This window comes from Orcinus orca, chromosome 8 (genome assembly GCF_937001465.1).
Source record: "Orcinus orca chromosome 8, mOrcOrc1.1, whole genome shotgun sequence".
NCBI lineage: Eukaryota > Metazoa > Chordata > Mammalia > Artiodactyla > Delphinidae > Orcinus > Orcinus orca.
This window is the reverse complement of record NC_064566.1, coordinates 10637376-10653454: the sequence shown is the minus strand read 5'-3', so window position 1 is coordinate 10653454 and position 16079 is coordinate 10637376. Positions and strand designations below refer to the sequence as shown.

The following is a 16079-nucleotide window of genomic DNA, read 5'->3' as shown; positions in this document are numbered from 1 at the left end:
TGGGAGGACTCTGGTGGTGCAATGTCCTGAACTCTCCTCTCCCACCCCAGAGGCTCAGGCCTGACACCCGGCTGGAGCACCAAGACCCCGTCAGCCACACGGCATAAGTTCTTCATAAGATCCCCAAGATGATTTCCCCTAGTCCTGTGATAACTTCATAGCCACCTCCTGTTGCTACTGCGTGGAGCTCGAGTGTTGAGCATTAGCTTCAAACGCCAGAGACGCCAATCATCCCCACCTGAGCAGGTGTCTCCCTAAGCATTCGTATAAACATACGTCTGTTTTTGTAGTTTTATCCACAGACAGGCCATGGGAATAGTGACCCTCCGTAACAATGCTCACACCTAGCACACACATCTCAGTTCCTAAATACCATGTTCTACTTAAACCAGAGTTCCATGGAGTAACAGCCAGCACCAGGGCTGGGGCAGGAGAAGTACAAGTTAAACCGGGAACAACTTTTGGTGCGAAAAATGGGGAAAGTGCTCAAAGAATGCTGCAGAAATGTCAAAATTATATTGGAACTATTTCAAGGGGCTCCTCCTGGTCAAATCTGAAATAATTTGAGCATAAATGTAAATAATGATAGTAATGAGTTATAATCTACATAATAAAATAGGAAATCACAAGTGTATACTAATATAAGCAAGTAAGTTGAAAGATTAATGAGGAACAGGATATTTACAGTTTCAGAGTATCTCCCCATAAAATATAAATCAATTACAAAGTGAGAAGGAGGAACTTTACAGTAAAGAAGCCTGGACGAAAGTACCTTCATCAAGCGACCAAATTTGCATCATCAGTAATGGGAAAAACTGAAGTTGAGTACCACTTGGTAGGATGCAGTAAGAACCGGACGCCACTGCTGTGATAATCCTGCAAACCTAATGGTGAAGAAATATCAAACACAAATTGCGTGCGATGCACAACATACAAATGTCGAGGTCATGAAAAATCAAGGAAAGATTGAAGAAACGTTGGAGAATAAAGAGATATGACAGCTACGTGCACCACAACATGTGAGCCTGAACTGGGTTTTATTTTATCATTATTTTTTGCTATAAAGGCCATTAATGAGACAACTGGAGAAATTTGAAAGATGTTAATATTAAGTTTTTGATTTTGATGATACTCAAACTTTTGGTGTCAGGACCTCTGACACCAAATAGTCTTTAAGATATTGAGAATTCCAAAGAAATTTGTTTATGTGGGTTTACTCTATGCAAATTACCATATTAAAAATTAAAGTAAAAATTTTAAATCTTTATTAAATAGCTGCAATAAACCTGTCATGTGTTAACATAAGTAATAAGCATTTTATAAAAAATAATTATTTTCACAAAAAATGGAAGAGGAACATTGTTTTACATGTTTGCAAGTCTCCAGTCCAGTTTAATAGAAGACCGCTAGATTCTCATATGTCCTTCTACATTAAGGCTTTGTGATATGTTACTTTGGTTAAAGTATGTGAAAAGAACTTTGCCTCACACAAATATGTATTTGGAAAAGGGAGGAGTATTTTAATACTCTTCAAATAATTGTGGCTGTTGTTTGATACCACTAATTCTCTACAAAAGGTAGTTCTTCAAGGTTAGTTGCAGTGTGGAAACAGAAAATATATCAATGAACATTTCATACTCAGTTATATTAAAGTCCATTGATCTTTCTTGTATTTTGAATGAAACGTTTACACACGCATGCTTGTATCACAGTATGCATTGGTTATTTGGAAAATATTGGTTCACTCAGTTACGCAGAACTTCCAAATGTTAACATGTTTCATTATGCAATACAAAAAAGAAAACTCACAGTTGCACTCTGAATGTGGGGAATGCAGGTTTTCTAAATTTTGCTTGTAAACTTGAATTTTATTTCTGGATACGAAAACTGTCAGTTGTTTTCTTTGAAGTGACAGCCAATATTTCATTCTGTTTTTAAAAATATCTGTCAAAAACCCAAGTGCAAATAGTCAATGTTTGTCTGACAGTCGTTCTTGCAGGTAAATATGATGTTCTATGAAAAAAGGTTGTGTTCAGCTCACAAATCAAACAATAATTGCATAATCTCCACGCTTTGATACACAGCAGAAGTGCTTCGTTCATACTTTCCATTTTATAATGCAGAATATTAAAAAGACATGTACTCAAGGGTCAATCAACATTTAATAAAATGAATGATTTTTACTGCTTTGATTTTTTTTTTTTTTTGCGGTACACGCGCCTCTCACTATTGGGGTCTCTCCCGTCGCGGAGCACAGGCTCCGGACGCGCAGGCTCAGCGGCCATGGCTCATGGGCCCAGCTATTCCACGGCATGTGGGACCTTCGCGGACCGGGGCACGAACCCGTGTCCCCTACATCGGCAGGCGGACTCTCAACCACTGCACCACCAGGGAAGCCCTACTGCTTTGATTCTTAAGTGAAACTGGCTTCTACTGTGAGTATGTGGGGGTGAAGAATACAACGTTGACTAACACAGCTTGGTGGCGCTGCCTTTCTTGCTTAGGCAGTGGTTTGACCCCCATTGTTTTTATACATCTGTGCAAAGGTCAACATGGTGAAAAGGGCATATTATGTCTTAGCATTATTATGAAAATAGTTTTGATCCTGTGGGCCCACAGCATCCAAGGACAACGTATTGAGAATCATTGCAGTGGGAGAATGTCCTTATTTGCAGGAAACATACTCTAAAATATTTAGGAATGAGGGAGTATCGTATTAGCAAATTATTCCCAAAATGTTCAGGAAAAAATAAGTTATGTATATTTGCAACATTTCTCTAAGTTAGAAATTGCTTAAAAATAAGATTTATATATTATCTCTGCCTTATCTCTATCCATTTTACATTAAAGTTATATTGAAATTCCATTATCCTTTCACAACAAAATTTGGAATTAAAATTGGAATTTCAGAAAAATGGACTTTGCTCATTCTGTGGCTTTGAGTAGTCCCAGGAACACTGCATAAAACCCTGGAATTAACTGTGCTCAAGTTTGAGGAAAACAGTCATGTGTTATATGTTTTTTTTGTACGCTATTAATTTTGGCTAGACTGTTTACCTTTATCTCTTTTAATATTCAAAACAAACTTATAAGGTAGGTAGTATCATTATCTCCTTTTTACAGAGTATGAACGTGAGCCTTAACTTTCCCAAATTTATATAAACTGAGAGTGGAGAAATTAGTCTATGGTTCTAATTAAGCTCTTAACTAGTAGACACAGGTGCCTTTAGGAAAAAAATATTAGATGCCTATATTGGAATGATTTGAAAGTTAAATGTAAAGTTTATGAATTTTAGATGAAAGAAATGTTAATAGCATCAGGAGAAAGTTTTTTAAAAAAAGAAAATGAAAGACAAAATAATAATGTGGACTTATCTTTGTCTTTCTTCAGCTCTCTTTTGTCTTTGTAGTTGGTGACTGGGTTCTCCAGGCCTTCCAGATGCAGGAACTGTGTGAGTCCCCGCTCTGGGGTTTCACTCTCCGTTAGAGGACGTGATGTTGGAAACGAAAGTCCTTTTTGTGACATGTAGGGAAGAAGCCCTGTGCACGTGCTTATTTCAAAGCAGATTGTAACATTGAAAATATCATTCAGATGTCACTAAAAACAACGATAGGCCTTCGACTCTGATTCTTTGAAGTTTATTTACTGTGAGACTTGATTTCCAAGTTCACTTTAAAACTAAAAATGTCACGATTGACATTTTAGCAAAAACAAGAAAAACCTTTAGCTGGAACTTTTATTCCAACTATTAAAATGAATTTATGTTGATTATATATAAAATTATATATACATATGTATATAAGACATGAGGACAAATATATATATATATATTTACCCTTATGATATTGTGTGTGTGTATATCTTGTGTTATAAGCAAATAATTTCAAGGCTTGACCCGACTAGAGTAACTAGAACAATTTATGGAAGAATTAACAGAGATGAATTTGTGGATTTTCTTGAGGTCAAGAAAGATGGTTTTTCTTTAGGTCTCTGTCTCAGGGATTCAAGTCACTTTATCATCTCTGCTGCTGATTCTTCCACAGCCAAACCCGTAGAAATTAAGAAATAATAGTCTTTTGATTTCAAATATGTACGATTTAGGTTATTCAGCATATTAGATGACACCTGAAAATTACCTAGTGAAAAGAGTTTTCTATGCTTTAGTGTTTTTGGAAGTGTGTGCCTTGCCAGCTTCTCAGATGATTTTAACAGGCCTCAGGCACACACAGTCATCAATTAGCACTTTTCACCTGATGGGCCTCTTTGAGCATCGGGGTTGGGGTAATCAGGAGAGCCTCAGGTTTTAGCTGGTTGACACTGTGGAAACCACCCCGTGGGGGATCTAACTAAGTAGCAAAATGAAGGCAGCTGAGCATGGGATGCCATTATAAAATCACTTAAGCTGTAACCGCTTCCTGTGTCCCAAGGAGTCCTGGGCTGGGGGTGTGCTCACATGGAGGTCTCTATGGCTTCAGAAATCTTGATTCTCCTTGCTGCCTTGATTTGGCCTTGCGCTGAGAACATCAACGGTAAATGAATTAGAGAATGCTTCCTTGCAGGGTTCCTCAGAATGACTGCTATTCATCCTTCCAAGCAGGTGCTCTACCCCCTATAGAGATCTGATCTTACCATTTGCTAGAAAAGAAGGACTTTCAGGCCAACTGGACTTGAGTCTTTATATCGAGGACACATTTTAACTTTCTGCCTAAATGTCTGAGATGTTTCTTTCTTCTATGTTATGATCTTCTATCTGAATCCTCATTTGTAGAGATTCTTCAGAAATAGTCCTCGGCTCTCTGTCTTAGGCTGCCCTTTTGAACTCACTGCCAATTACCAGTACTTGGTGGTATTGTAAGATATTTGATTGTATCTTTACTGACCTTCCTCCTTCCAGGCCCTTCGTATTTCCCCTTGATGATGATACTGCTCTTTTGTTCTTTTTAAAATTCTATCTGGCCTTCACTCATGTTAAATTCATCAGCAGTTCTGCAAAGCCAATAAGATAAAGCTAAATCAGTGTCTGGTCTGTCTATAAATTGATTCAATATCTTTTCTATGATACCTGGAGTATTCTCCACTTTTTTTGTGTTATCCAGATGCTTCCCAGCTTCAAGCCCAGACTAAATTTCAACTAGTCTAAGGCAGCATTTCAATATTACTTTTTGTGTTCTCTAAGTTTTTTTAAAAGTCACTTGACGTTCCTGTTTCCTTCTGCTTGAAGTGGGGTCTTTTTTGGGGAAATGATATGTGAATTTCTTACCCATTTGGCCTATAAGCCCTTTCTGAACAAGAACCACATTTAGTTTCTGATCTTTCCATTTTACCTAAGATGAATCTTTCAGAATGCCTAGGTTACTGCAGCTCACCCTGCGGCAGTTAATTATTGGCATTTCAGTGATTTCAATCATTTAATTCCATACATGTGGAGAAAGGGCAGTGACCTGTGAGTCGGAGAAGAATTCCAGTTATCTGGGAGGGGGGAGTAGGGTGTTCAGGCCTGGCTATGGTACATGATGCTTGGGTGTAAGGAAGGTTCTACCGCAGTTAGTGTACGCACAGCTGTGCATGTTCCTCAGGCTTTTTCTCAAACAATTTCTCAGCTACTTGAGACACAAGCTCAGAATGTCAAACTGAAACTTGACCCTAAAACTAGTATGAACAAAAAGTAGTGAAGCCAGAAGCATGGGCTTCCTGTATGTCCATATCCACTTACCCTTTTGAATCTATCTTAATCCAGTTGTTGGAACCTTTATTCATTTAGGAAGGATTTCCCTGGTAATCTTATCTAGCTGATGTTAGAACAATATTTTGAACACGTGGAGAGAGGTGATCTGGAGGTTACAATCACTGATGTAGAACACCTGCCTTCTCCAAAGCCTACTTTTTTCTTAAACATCTCCCTGTATTTTCTTTCTTTCTTGATGATTTATCCTTAAAAACCAAGAACTTCCAGGCTCAAATGTGCTGGAGGTATCTCGCTCATTAATCGTAGAACTATTTCTTCGTGCTGGGAGGATTCAGATTTTCCAAAGTGTTTAAGAGAATCCTGGATGTCCTCCAAGGCCTACTAGGTCTCTGTGACTGGTTTGGGAACTTTCCTCGTCAAGATTTGAATGACTAGCTATTTTCGCTGTGTGATCTTACTTTACTACTTTGCAATGGATATGTACATGAGCACTGTCACATAGAAAAGAAGACAGTAAATGACTATCTGACACATGACCAGCTGACTTACAGTCACGTTAGGCTTATTTGTGAGAAGTTTGAGATACTAAACTACTGATGGCAGATGGTTATTTTTAAAAGTTTTATTTTTTTATAATTTTAAAAGGTTATACTCCATTTATAGTTATTACAAAATGTTGGCTGTATTCCCCATATTGTACAATACATCCTTGTAGCCTATCTTACACCCAATAGTTTGTACCTTCCACTTGCTCACCCCTATATGCCCCCCTCCCCACCAGTAATCACTAACTTGTTCTCTATATCTGTGGGTCTGTTTCTTTTTTGTTATACTCACTATAGTCCATTGTATTTTTTGGCTTCCACATAAGTGATATCATGCAGTATTTGTCTTTCTCTGTCTGACTTATCTCACTTAGCATAGTGCCCTCCAAGTCCATCCATGTTGCTGCAAATGGCAAGATTTCATTCTTTTTTCTGGCTGAGTGGTGTTCTACTGTGTGTATATATATATATATATATATACCCCACATCTTCTGTATCCATTCATCTGCTGATGGATGCTTAGGTTGCTTCCTTATTCTGGCAATTGTAAATAATGCTACCGTGAACATTGAGGTGCACGTAGCTTTTCATATTCGTGTCTTTGTTTCTTTCAGCTACATATATCAGATGGTCATTTTAAAAGACACTTGTTTATTTCTTCCAATGACCACCTGTTGTCAATTCCTAAACTAAGATTCATCTATAGGGAAAGAATTTAATGAGTTCTTGCTGTGGAAAAATTATCTTAGCATTTCTATAGTTACCATAGAGGAAGAGTTTACTAAGTAAATCTGTGAAGAGTATACGGTCAAAGTCAATTATTATGATTTGTGTCTTAGAGCACATGTACCAATAATTAATTTTTAGATGAGATATAAACTCCAATTATAATGTTTGGCACATAATGTACTATCAAGACTGGCATCAGTGACAAGTTATCTAAATTGCATTAGGAAGAAAATCTTGCCTCCTAATAATTTTTCTGACCACATACTCATTCACCAGATATCCTGTAAATGCAGCTGTTAAGTAAGGCTTTAGACTTGGAACCCCTTACCGATTTACTCCTCACCTTATATTCTTCCTGTAGGAGATAATAACTAGTTATCATCGTACCTGAGTCAAACTCCTATTGCTGCTTTGCTGTTTCATTTTTTCCTTCTGCCTTTAAAGACATGCTGGTGGGGGACTGGAGGCATTGATCAGACTTCGGCAGTGACTGAACTACTTATTTGTGGAACAAGAGGATACTACCTTTGTTTACTTTCTGGGTTTTGTTAGGTTCCAAAGAGAATTGATGTGCAAATGCTTTGGTTGTGGCTATATTCAGAACATATGTAGTAACTAAGGAGACCAATGAGAGTCTAGGAAATTTGTCTTAAATGTCAACCCAACCCATTGTAGCTTAAGTTCCAGTTACCCGGTAGAATTGCCCCCTGGAGTGAACTTAACCATTTCAGCCCGGTTTACATCTTGATCTGAGGCTCCAAATACAATCAGTCTAATTGGCAGAACTTATATTCAAGCTGACTGTAAATCTTTGCTTTTGGTGGCCTCCACTGACTCATGAATATATTGTATTGCAGTCTACCAGTTTCTTTTAAGCTAATAAAGGTGTGTCTGCAGAATTCAAACCCCGTCCGGCCAGCAGCAAGAACTCTGTCTTCCTAAAGGGGAGATTACCAGCCAGGCTGTCACTCTCCTGTCCTTCCTTTCTTAAAGTAGAAATTCTGCAATTTCTGTTCATCTAGAAGTCCTGCGTGCGGGTACTACCATCGGCAAGGGCTGTGATTCAAATATATATATGTATCTGTGTTCTGTTTCACTGGGAATATAAAGAAAATTAAGAAATAAAATCCACGTTCAAAGTATGTATTCTAGCTTTGATGATAGGTTGTATTACCGTTGCTTATATTAATGTCAAAATAAGATAAGCTTTAAACCCTGTTACTCTAGCTTTTGTAAAACACGAGGAGGCTGTATCAGATGAGGTCAAGAATCATGTTTTGGGTTATGATTCTAATACCTTAATAAATGTAGGATATATACTGGATATCTAAGAATAGTCTGTTTGCTTGGAAAAAAAGCTTTTGAAAAGTGTTTATTTCTCATTTGTGTCAATAGATATATAAGGTGTATATTGTGACTTCTTTCTCATAATTTTTAGATTTATATGTCTATAGGTATAACTATAATTTATTTTCCACGTTGTATGGAATTTGATTATATAAATGCATTTCAATTTATTTCATCATTCTTCTGTTGGTGATTTGGCCTGGAGTATTTTGTTCATTTTTTTTAACAATATGTTTCATTTACATTTGAACATTTGTTCATTTACATTATTATTGCTAGTATACTTGTAATTTATTTATTTAGATTTTATTTATTTTTGGCTGCGTTGGGTCTTCATTGCTGTGCACGGGCCCCCTCTAGCTGCGGCGAGCGGGGGCTACTTTTTGCTGTGGTGCACGGACTTCTCATTGCTGGGGCTTCTCTTGCTGTGGAGCACGGGCTCTAGGCACGCGGGCTCCAGTAGCTGTGGTTCGCTGGCTCTCGAGCGCAGGCTCAGTAGTTGTGGCACACGGGCTTAATTGCTCCGCTGCATGTAGGATCCTCCCAGACCAGGGCTTGAACCCGTGTCCCCTGCATTGGCAGGCGGATTCTTAAAGACTGCACCACCAGGGGAGTCCTATACTTTGTAATTTATTGCAACCATCTTACTGCTTTTGTCTTTTTTGATTTGTTTTTTTGTCTTTTTACCTTTTCCTTTTTTGCCTCCTTCTATGTTGTTTGAAATTTGCTTATTTTTGTCCTTCATTCTATTTTGTTCTTCTCCAATTTGGAAGTTTTACCATCTAGTTTATTAGGTTCCACAACCCCCCCCCCCCCCGACTACTTATCATGCATCTTTAAATACTAAAGCTAATAAATCTTTACTTTCCTTCTGAACAACAGAAGGACCTATGAAATTTAACTCTGGTCATCCCCTGAGAACCTCTGGTTAATGACTGTCTAGCACACTAAGTCAGAATCCAGTACACTTCATTTCCAAAGGGAAAATGACTCAATTAGAAATAGTGACTATTATGACTTACTGAAGATGCTCAGTGTAAAGGACAGAATGGGTTTTACGTTAAAATTTTCATAAAACTTCCATCCCAGACAGTAGATTTTCTCTCTTCAGACTATTTCCTCTTGTGGCTATGATTGTTTCTGGTTCTGGTTGCTCTAGATATGAATTCTACCATACCAACTTTCCTCCTTTTCCCTCTTTGAAAAGTATTACAGAGAATACATCACTCTTCTAATGTACTGCAATTTACTTCTGTCCCTTCTGTGTAGTCCTAACTATATCACGCTCTTTGGAATCTAATTTCTTTAAGAGGAGGCAGGGGGCTAAAAGATAATGATGTTCTTGTGTATTGAATTTTTTCCCTGTGAAAGAACTGAAATTTACTTATTTGAGGCTATAATTATGCAGATATTTTGGAAAGTAGTGGTAATATGAAAACCCCCATATGCTGTTCTTTAAGCTGTGATAACCTTTGCCAGAGAAAGGAACATCTTTTATCACAAAGGGTGTAGCTGGATGTTCTTTGAGCTCCCGCTTAAGATAAATACACATCTGACCTTTTCTCATGATTCTTTCTGCAGTGAAAATAAGTTGTTCTATGGACTGGCTGATGGTCTCTGTAAGCCCATGTGCAAACAGCAGCAATTTGTATATATTTGCTGATGAATTATATCTGGGATCGGGCTGCCCTGTGACTCGGATACAAACATATGCCTATGACTTTATATACCCTGTGCATGACTGTGGGATCAGGACAAAGGTAAGAATAATGATTATCTGTTAAAAAAAAAACAAAACCGAAAAACAAACCTAGATATTTTTTCCCAATTTTATGCCTGGTGCTAAAATTATTGTCCTGGTGTTTTTTGTTGTTTAAGAACAAATTTTGCTTCTAGTTAGAGTAATTTATGGATAGACGACAATACAGTTCCATACTCGGTCACTGAATATTGAGCCCTCTTTGTGCATAAGACTTAAAGCACAGATTTCCAGACTCGTTAGTGAACTGATTTTAAGTTGTCTTTAGGCTTCTGTCGTATTTCACTAAAGCTCAGGAGATAGTTTTAAATTCCATTCAATGTTCCTAATGTGAGAGGTCACCAATTCTGGGAAGGTATTATATATTCAACACATCTTTCAGGATGTGTGCCTCTGTGGGGACTAGATTTTTACTGGAATAAAATCTCTGTCAGTTATTTTGCCAGGCACAAATCTTAAAACTGTGTTGTTATCTTGGGGTGTTATCTTTTCATAGATCCCCAAATTTAAACAATTTATATTTATACTATAAAAGTATTTGGGGTCAATGCCTATTTAAAACTGTCACCTATGAATTAGATGTTGTCTTTATTTTAGAAATGAGGGAGCTAGAACTTCAGAAGGTGCTTTAATAATTTGCCCAGGGATGCACAGCCAGTTGGTGGTAGTTTAGATGCCCAAACAGGAGGATTCCCCTCCAAAGCTTATGTTTTAAACCACTCTGTTATTTGATCTCCAAATGATCTTTCTCAGAAGAACTACTGAAAACCTTTTGTTAACGCATGATAAACATAGCTCTGAGTGACAGTTTCAGTTTGCTCCTATGTACTGCTAAGATTTTTTTCCAGGTACTTTAAGTTCACTCTTACAGATAACACTCCTCTTCTGTCCCAGTGGGTTGTCAGATCTTTGTATGTACCTGAAAGTGACAGTAGCCATTTCTGAGACCTTGAATGTTTTCTACTTCCTATTCAAATGTGTACATGCCCCCTTTGTTACTAGAAATATCTTCTACTTAACCTTTGTGCTCTCCTAGGTTGTTTCAGAGGATACTCTCCTTTTTCAAACAGAGGTGTACTTTAACCCTAGGAATATACATTGTGACCATCAGAAAATCCCTGTGGAATGTTCTGCCTCTAGGTGAGTCCAATAGACCATACTCCTTCTGAATATGTTAGTTTCACCTTTACTTACCATGTGCTTCTACAGAAGTGTAGATGTTAGAGACTATAACATGACTCGCTCATAAGCATAAGTCCAAATGAACACCAAATTAGCATTTAAAAATATGTTGAGTACTTTTTAATTTTAAAATATTCATTTTAGAATAAAAACATTATATAATCTTGTGTCACTAGGTTATTTTACAGTAACTGAACTTTAAAGCAAATCCTCAGTCACCTTAGTAAGTGGAAGAATCAAACATGATATTACCTTTCAGTGTTTTCTCCTTCGTAATACTCTTTTTCTAATATATTTTATGGTTCAATTCCATGTTAGAGTAAATGACTAAAAAGTTAAGAGAAAACCAATTCTTCATTTTAATACTAACTCATGGACATACAGGAAAGGAAAGGCTTCATTTTAATACTAACTCATGGACATACAGGAAAGGAAAGGCTTCATTTTAATACTAATTCATGGACATACAGGAAAGGACAGGCTTATCAGCCTATCATTAAATGCAGTTTGTTTGCAGTTCTGTGGAACCGAGAAGCTGAATCCCAAAAGGACTCCACATGAACTGTGACACCAAGTGGAATAGTATATCCTGATACACTTCTACCATGACACTGAAATATTTACCCTGAGTGTTATAAATCGGAGTGAAAAATCTTAGAAACCACCTGAAAACCACAAGGAAAAATTTTATCCCTGTTTAATATATGGAAATAGCTGACATGAAAAAAGAATTTTGAGCTCAGAGCCAATGTGCAGTATCTTTTAACATCATCAGAGTCCCTTTTTGGGGGGTGAGGGAGAATTGGTATTTTTAATTGTTGTAAAATATACATAAGAGAAAATTTACCATTTTTAAGGGAATAATTCAGTGGCATCAAGTACAACCACATTGTTGAATACTCTTGACCTTCCCTTCAACTTATTTTAAGGAAAGACCAAGGCTGAGAGACTCAGTGATATTCTGGGGAGTAGCTGACCCCTAAATAGAAATTAACAGTTGATTCTGTGTACACACACACACACATACACACACACATACTCACATACACACACACAGAGATACACACAGAGACACATACACACACACACACACACACACACACACACACACACACACACATACTCACTCACACATACACTTTCATTCCTATATACTGGCCAGTGCTTAGAGTAATGTAAAAAGTTCTAACCTAATCCCCTGGGGCTATTGCTTCTCCATAGGCTACCAGATTAAGAGTGATAACTAAGGCATTTCTATTTTGATTGTAATATTATTATATTATTTGCAGCTATCTTTCTTAAAAATGAAGACTAGGCCAACAAAGGTATATGATTAAGTTTTTGGTCCATGAGCTTTACTGCTGTACACACACACACACACACAAACACACACACACAACACACCTCTGTCACCAGTAATTAAGCTTTTGACAACTTTTACTGTTCTTAGGATCCATTTGTCTAAGTCTGTTTTACTGGGTGCTTTGGTACTCTACTAAGACAAGTATTACAAATCATCTATTATCCAGAGGGTGCAGGTACCCCTAAATAACCATATTGAAAATGATCATGATGTTTAACAGTGGTAAAAAATAAAATAGCTTGGCCCCAAATTTAGATTCAGAAAGACCTGGTAACAAGCATGCCAACCCTATCTGCTTTTTGTTTCTCTTCTCTTCAGGAAATCAGTGTGGCTTACACCAGTTTCTACAGATAATGAAATAAAATTGGATCCCAGTCCCTTTATTCCTGATTTTGAGACAACAGCAGAAGAGTTAGGATTATTAAATTCTAGTCAAACTGACTCCATATTTACAGAGAAATTGAAACTTGGAAATTGGGCTCATGAATTTTGTTGGAAAAACAATGGTTTTATACAAAAATAATTGCTATAAACCTTTCTTTAGGTATCTGATCCCTAAAACCCCTAATTCAGTGAAGGTCCTGATTCAGTGAAGGTGAATTTTTAGATACTTTTATTTATTAGGGATATGTCTTATTAATTTAATGTTGACTATCAGATAATCCTATTACCCATTAAATTTTATTTTTAGTTCTACAGAGTAGATTCAGAAATAGGTCTTCAATGACAACAGGATTTAATTGATACAAACCTCCAATAAATATTTTCTAAATACAGTTTTTTGAAGAATAGAAAAATAGAGATAGGTATGTAAATGTGCTAGAGACTAAAATTTAACATACTAACTCCCAGGAAAGCCAAAGTCCTTTTATAATGAAGATAGTTTAACTTGTGTGGGTTTTCCTAATTAATTAGTAAAGTTGAGTCTTAAAAGTAATTGAATATACTTCATATTTGATTATTAAAGAAGGAAATTAGGGGCTTCCCTGGTGGCGCAGTGGTTGAGAGTCCGCCTGCTGATGCAGGGGACGCGGGTTCGTGCCCCGGTCCGGGAGGATCCCACGTGCCGCGGAGCGGCTGGGCCCGTGAGCCATGGCCGCTGAGCCTGCGCGTCCGGAGCCTGTGCTCCGCAACGGGAGAGGCCGCAGCAGTGAGACGCCCGCGTACGGAAAAAAAAAAGGAAATCAGATTTATAGTCTAGAACCTAAGTAACCACTTCCTTAACTGGAATTAGAGGTCAGGGTTTCCTTTATCTCTGATGTGATTCTTTCACACTTGAAATAATTAACTGAAGAGGTCGACATGGAATCATCCTGTCACTTTAGAGCAATCTACTGGATGGTCACTTATCACCAGCTATTATGCTATCCTCTTTTCCCTAAAGGGGGGAGTCTACCCATGTAATACACCAAAGAGCACCCTGATTTGGGGGAAAGTTCTTACAACAATTATGAAAATTGAAGTGTGCCATTTGTTATTCAATAAAAACTTTTAATTTTTTTTATTTTTTAATTTTTATTTACTTTTTATTGGAGTAGAGTTGATTTACAATGTTTTGTTACTTTCTGCTGTACAGCAAAGTGAATCAGTTATACATATACATATATCCACTCTTTTTTAGATTCTTTTCCCATATAGGTCATTACAGAGTATTGAGTAAAGTTCCCTGTGTGTCACTTGCTTATCGAATGTACATTTTGGATGCTATGTCCTTTTGGAAATAAATTTTGCCAACATATTTTTTTTTTAGTTTTTTTAAAATTTAAAGTGCTGCTATCTTATTGCCAATAAAATGCTTCTTAAAGTTGTCTACATGAATTTAAATTGTCATAATGGGCATCTGTCTTTGGTATATATGTATATACAACGAAGAGGTAATCGTTTTGTAAGGCTTAATGTGTGTCAGGCAATGTTTCAAGCATGTTGCAACAATTTACTTAATCCTAATAACCCAAAGACTTATGTATTACTATTCCAATTTCACAGATAAGAAAACAAACATAGATTAAATAATTTGCCTGCAACACACAACTGGCCTCTATTGGTGATCTGTTCCTAATCTTAGAGAGAAAGCTTTCAGCTTTTCAACCGTTGTCTATGATGTTCACTGTGGGCTTGTCGCTTGTGTGAAGGTGCATTCCTTCTATACCTAATTGTTGAGTTTTTATCTTGAAAGATTGTTGAATTTTGTCAGATCTAACCACTTCTGTCCAATATAATACTGAGAGTCCTAGCCGGAGTAATTAGGCAAGAAAAACAAAAGGCATCCATCAGAAAGGAAGAAGTAAAATTGTCTCTGTTTGCAGATGACATGATGTAACATATGTAAAACCCTAAAGATTCCATCAAAGAACTGTTAGAACTAATAACAAATTCAGTAGAGTTGCAGAATACAAAATCAACACACAAAAACTAGTTGTTTCTGTACACTAAAAATGAACTATCTGAAAAAGAAATTAAGAAAATTGCATTTACAATAGTAGCAAAATAAATAAAATACTTAGGAATAAATTTAACCAAGGAGGGAAAAGATCTGTATACTGAAAAGTATAGGACATGGATGAAAGAAATTGAAGAAGATACAAATAAATGAAACAATATCTCATGTTCATGTATTGGAATTGTCAAAATGTCCCTACCCCTAAAGTGATCTATAGATTCAATGCAATCCCTATCAAAATCCCAATGGTATTTTTCACAGAAAGAAGAAAAAACAATCCTAAAAAAAATCCAAAATTTGTATGGAACAACAAAAGACTGCAGAGCCTAAGCTAATCTTGAGAAAGAAAAACAAAGCTGGAGGCATCACACGTCCTGATTTCAAATTTTATTACAAAGCTAAGGTAATCAACACATTATGGTACTAGAATAAAAATGGATACAAAGAACAATGGAACAGAATAGAGAGTCCAGGTATAAACCCACATATATACCTTTAACTAATATTCAATAAAGATGCCAAGGGGCTTCCCTGGTGGCTCAGTGGTTGAGAATCTGCCTGCTAATGCAGGGGACACGGGTTCGAGCCCTGATCTGGGAGGATCCCATGTGCCGCAGAGCAACTAGGCCCGTGAGCCACAACTACTGAGCCTGCGCGTCTGGAGCCTGTGCTCCGCAACCAGAGAGGCCGCGATAGTCAGAGGCCCGCGCACCGCGATGAAGAGTGGCCCCCACTTGCCACAACTAGAGAAAGCCCTTGCACAGAAACGAAGACCCAACACAGCCAAAAATAAATTACTAAAAAAAAATAAAAATAAAAAAATAAAGATGCCTAAAATATACAATGGGGAAAGAATTGTCTCTTCAGTAAATGATGTTGGGAAAACTGGATTCCCACATACAAAAAAAAAAAAGAAAGAAATTGGATTCTTACCTTACACTATATACAAAAATCAACTCCAAATGGATTAAAGACTTAAACAGAAGACCTGAAACTTTAAAACTCTAGAAGAAAACAGGCAGAAAGC

General features: G+C 37.1%; 1 protein-coding gene across 1 annotated transcript; it reads left to right on the top strand.

Moving 5' to 3' along the window:
* The first annotated feature begins 4008 nt into the window (after positions 1-4008).
* On the top strand, positions 4009-15010 carry LOC101274077 (oocyte-secreted protein 2). Its single transcript, XM_004264440.3, has 4 exons — positions 4009-4530; positions 9890-10068; positions 11104-11207; positions 12931-15010. The coding sequence occupies exons 1-4, from the start codon at positions 4455-4457 to the stop codon at positions 13133-13135; spliced, it is 564 nt and encodes a 187-aa protein (XP_004264488.2). The 5' UTR covers positions 4009-4454; the 3' UTR covers positions 13136-15010.
* The last annotated feature ends 1069 nt before the right edge of the window (positions 15011-16079 follow it).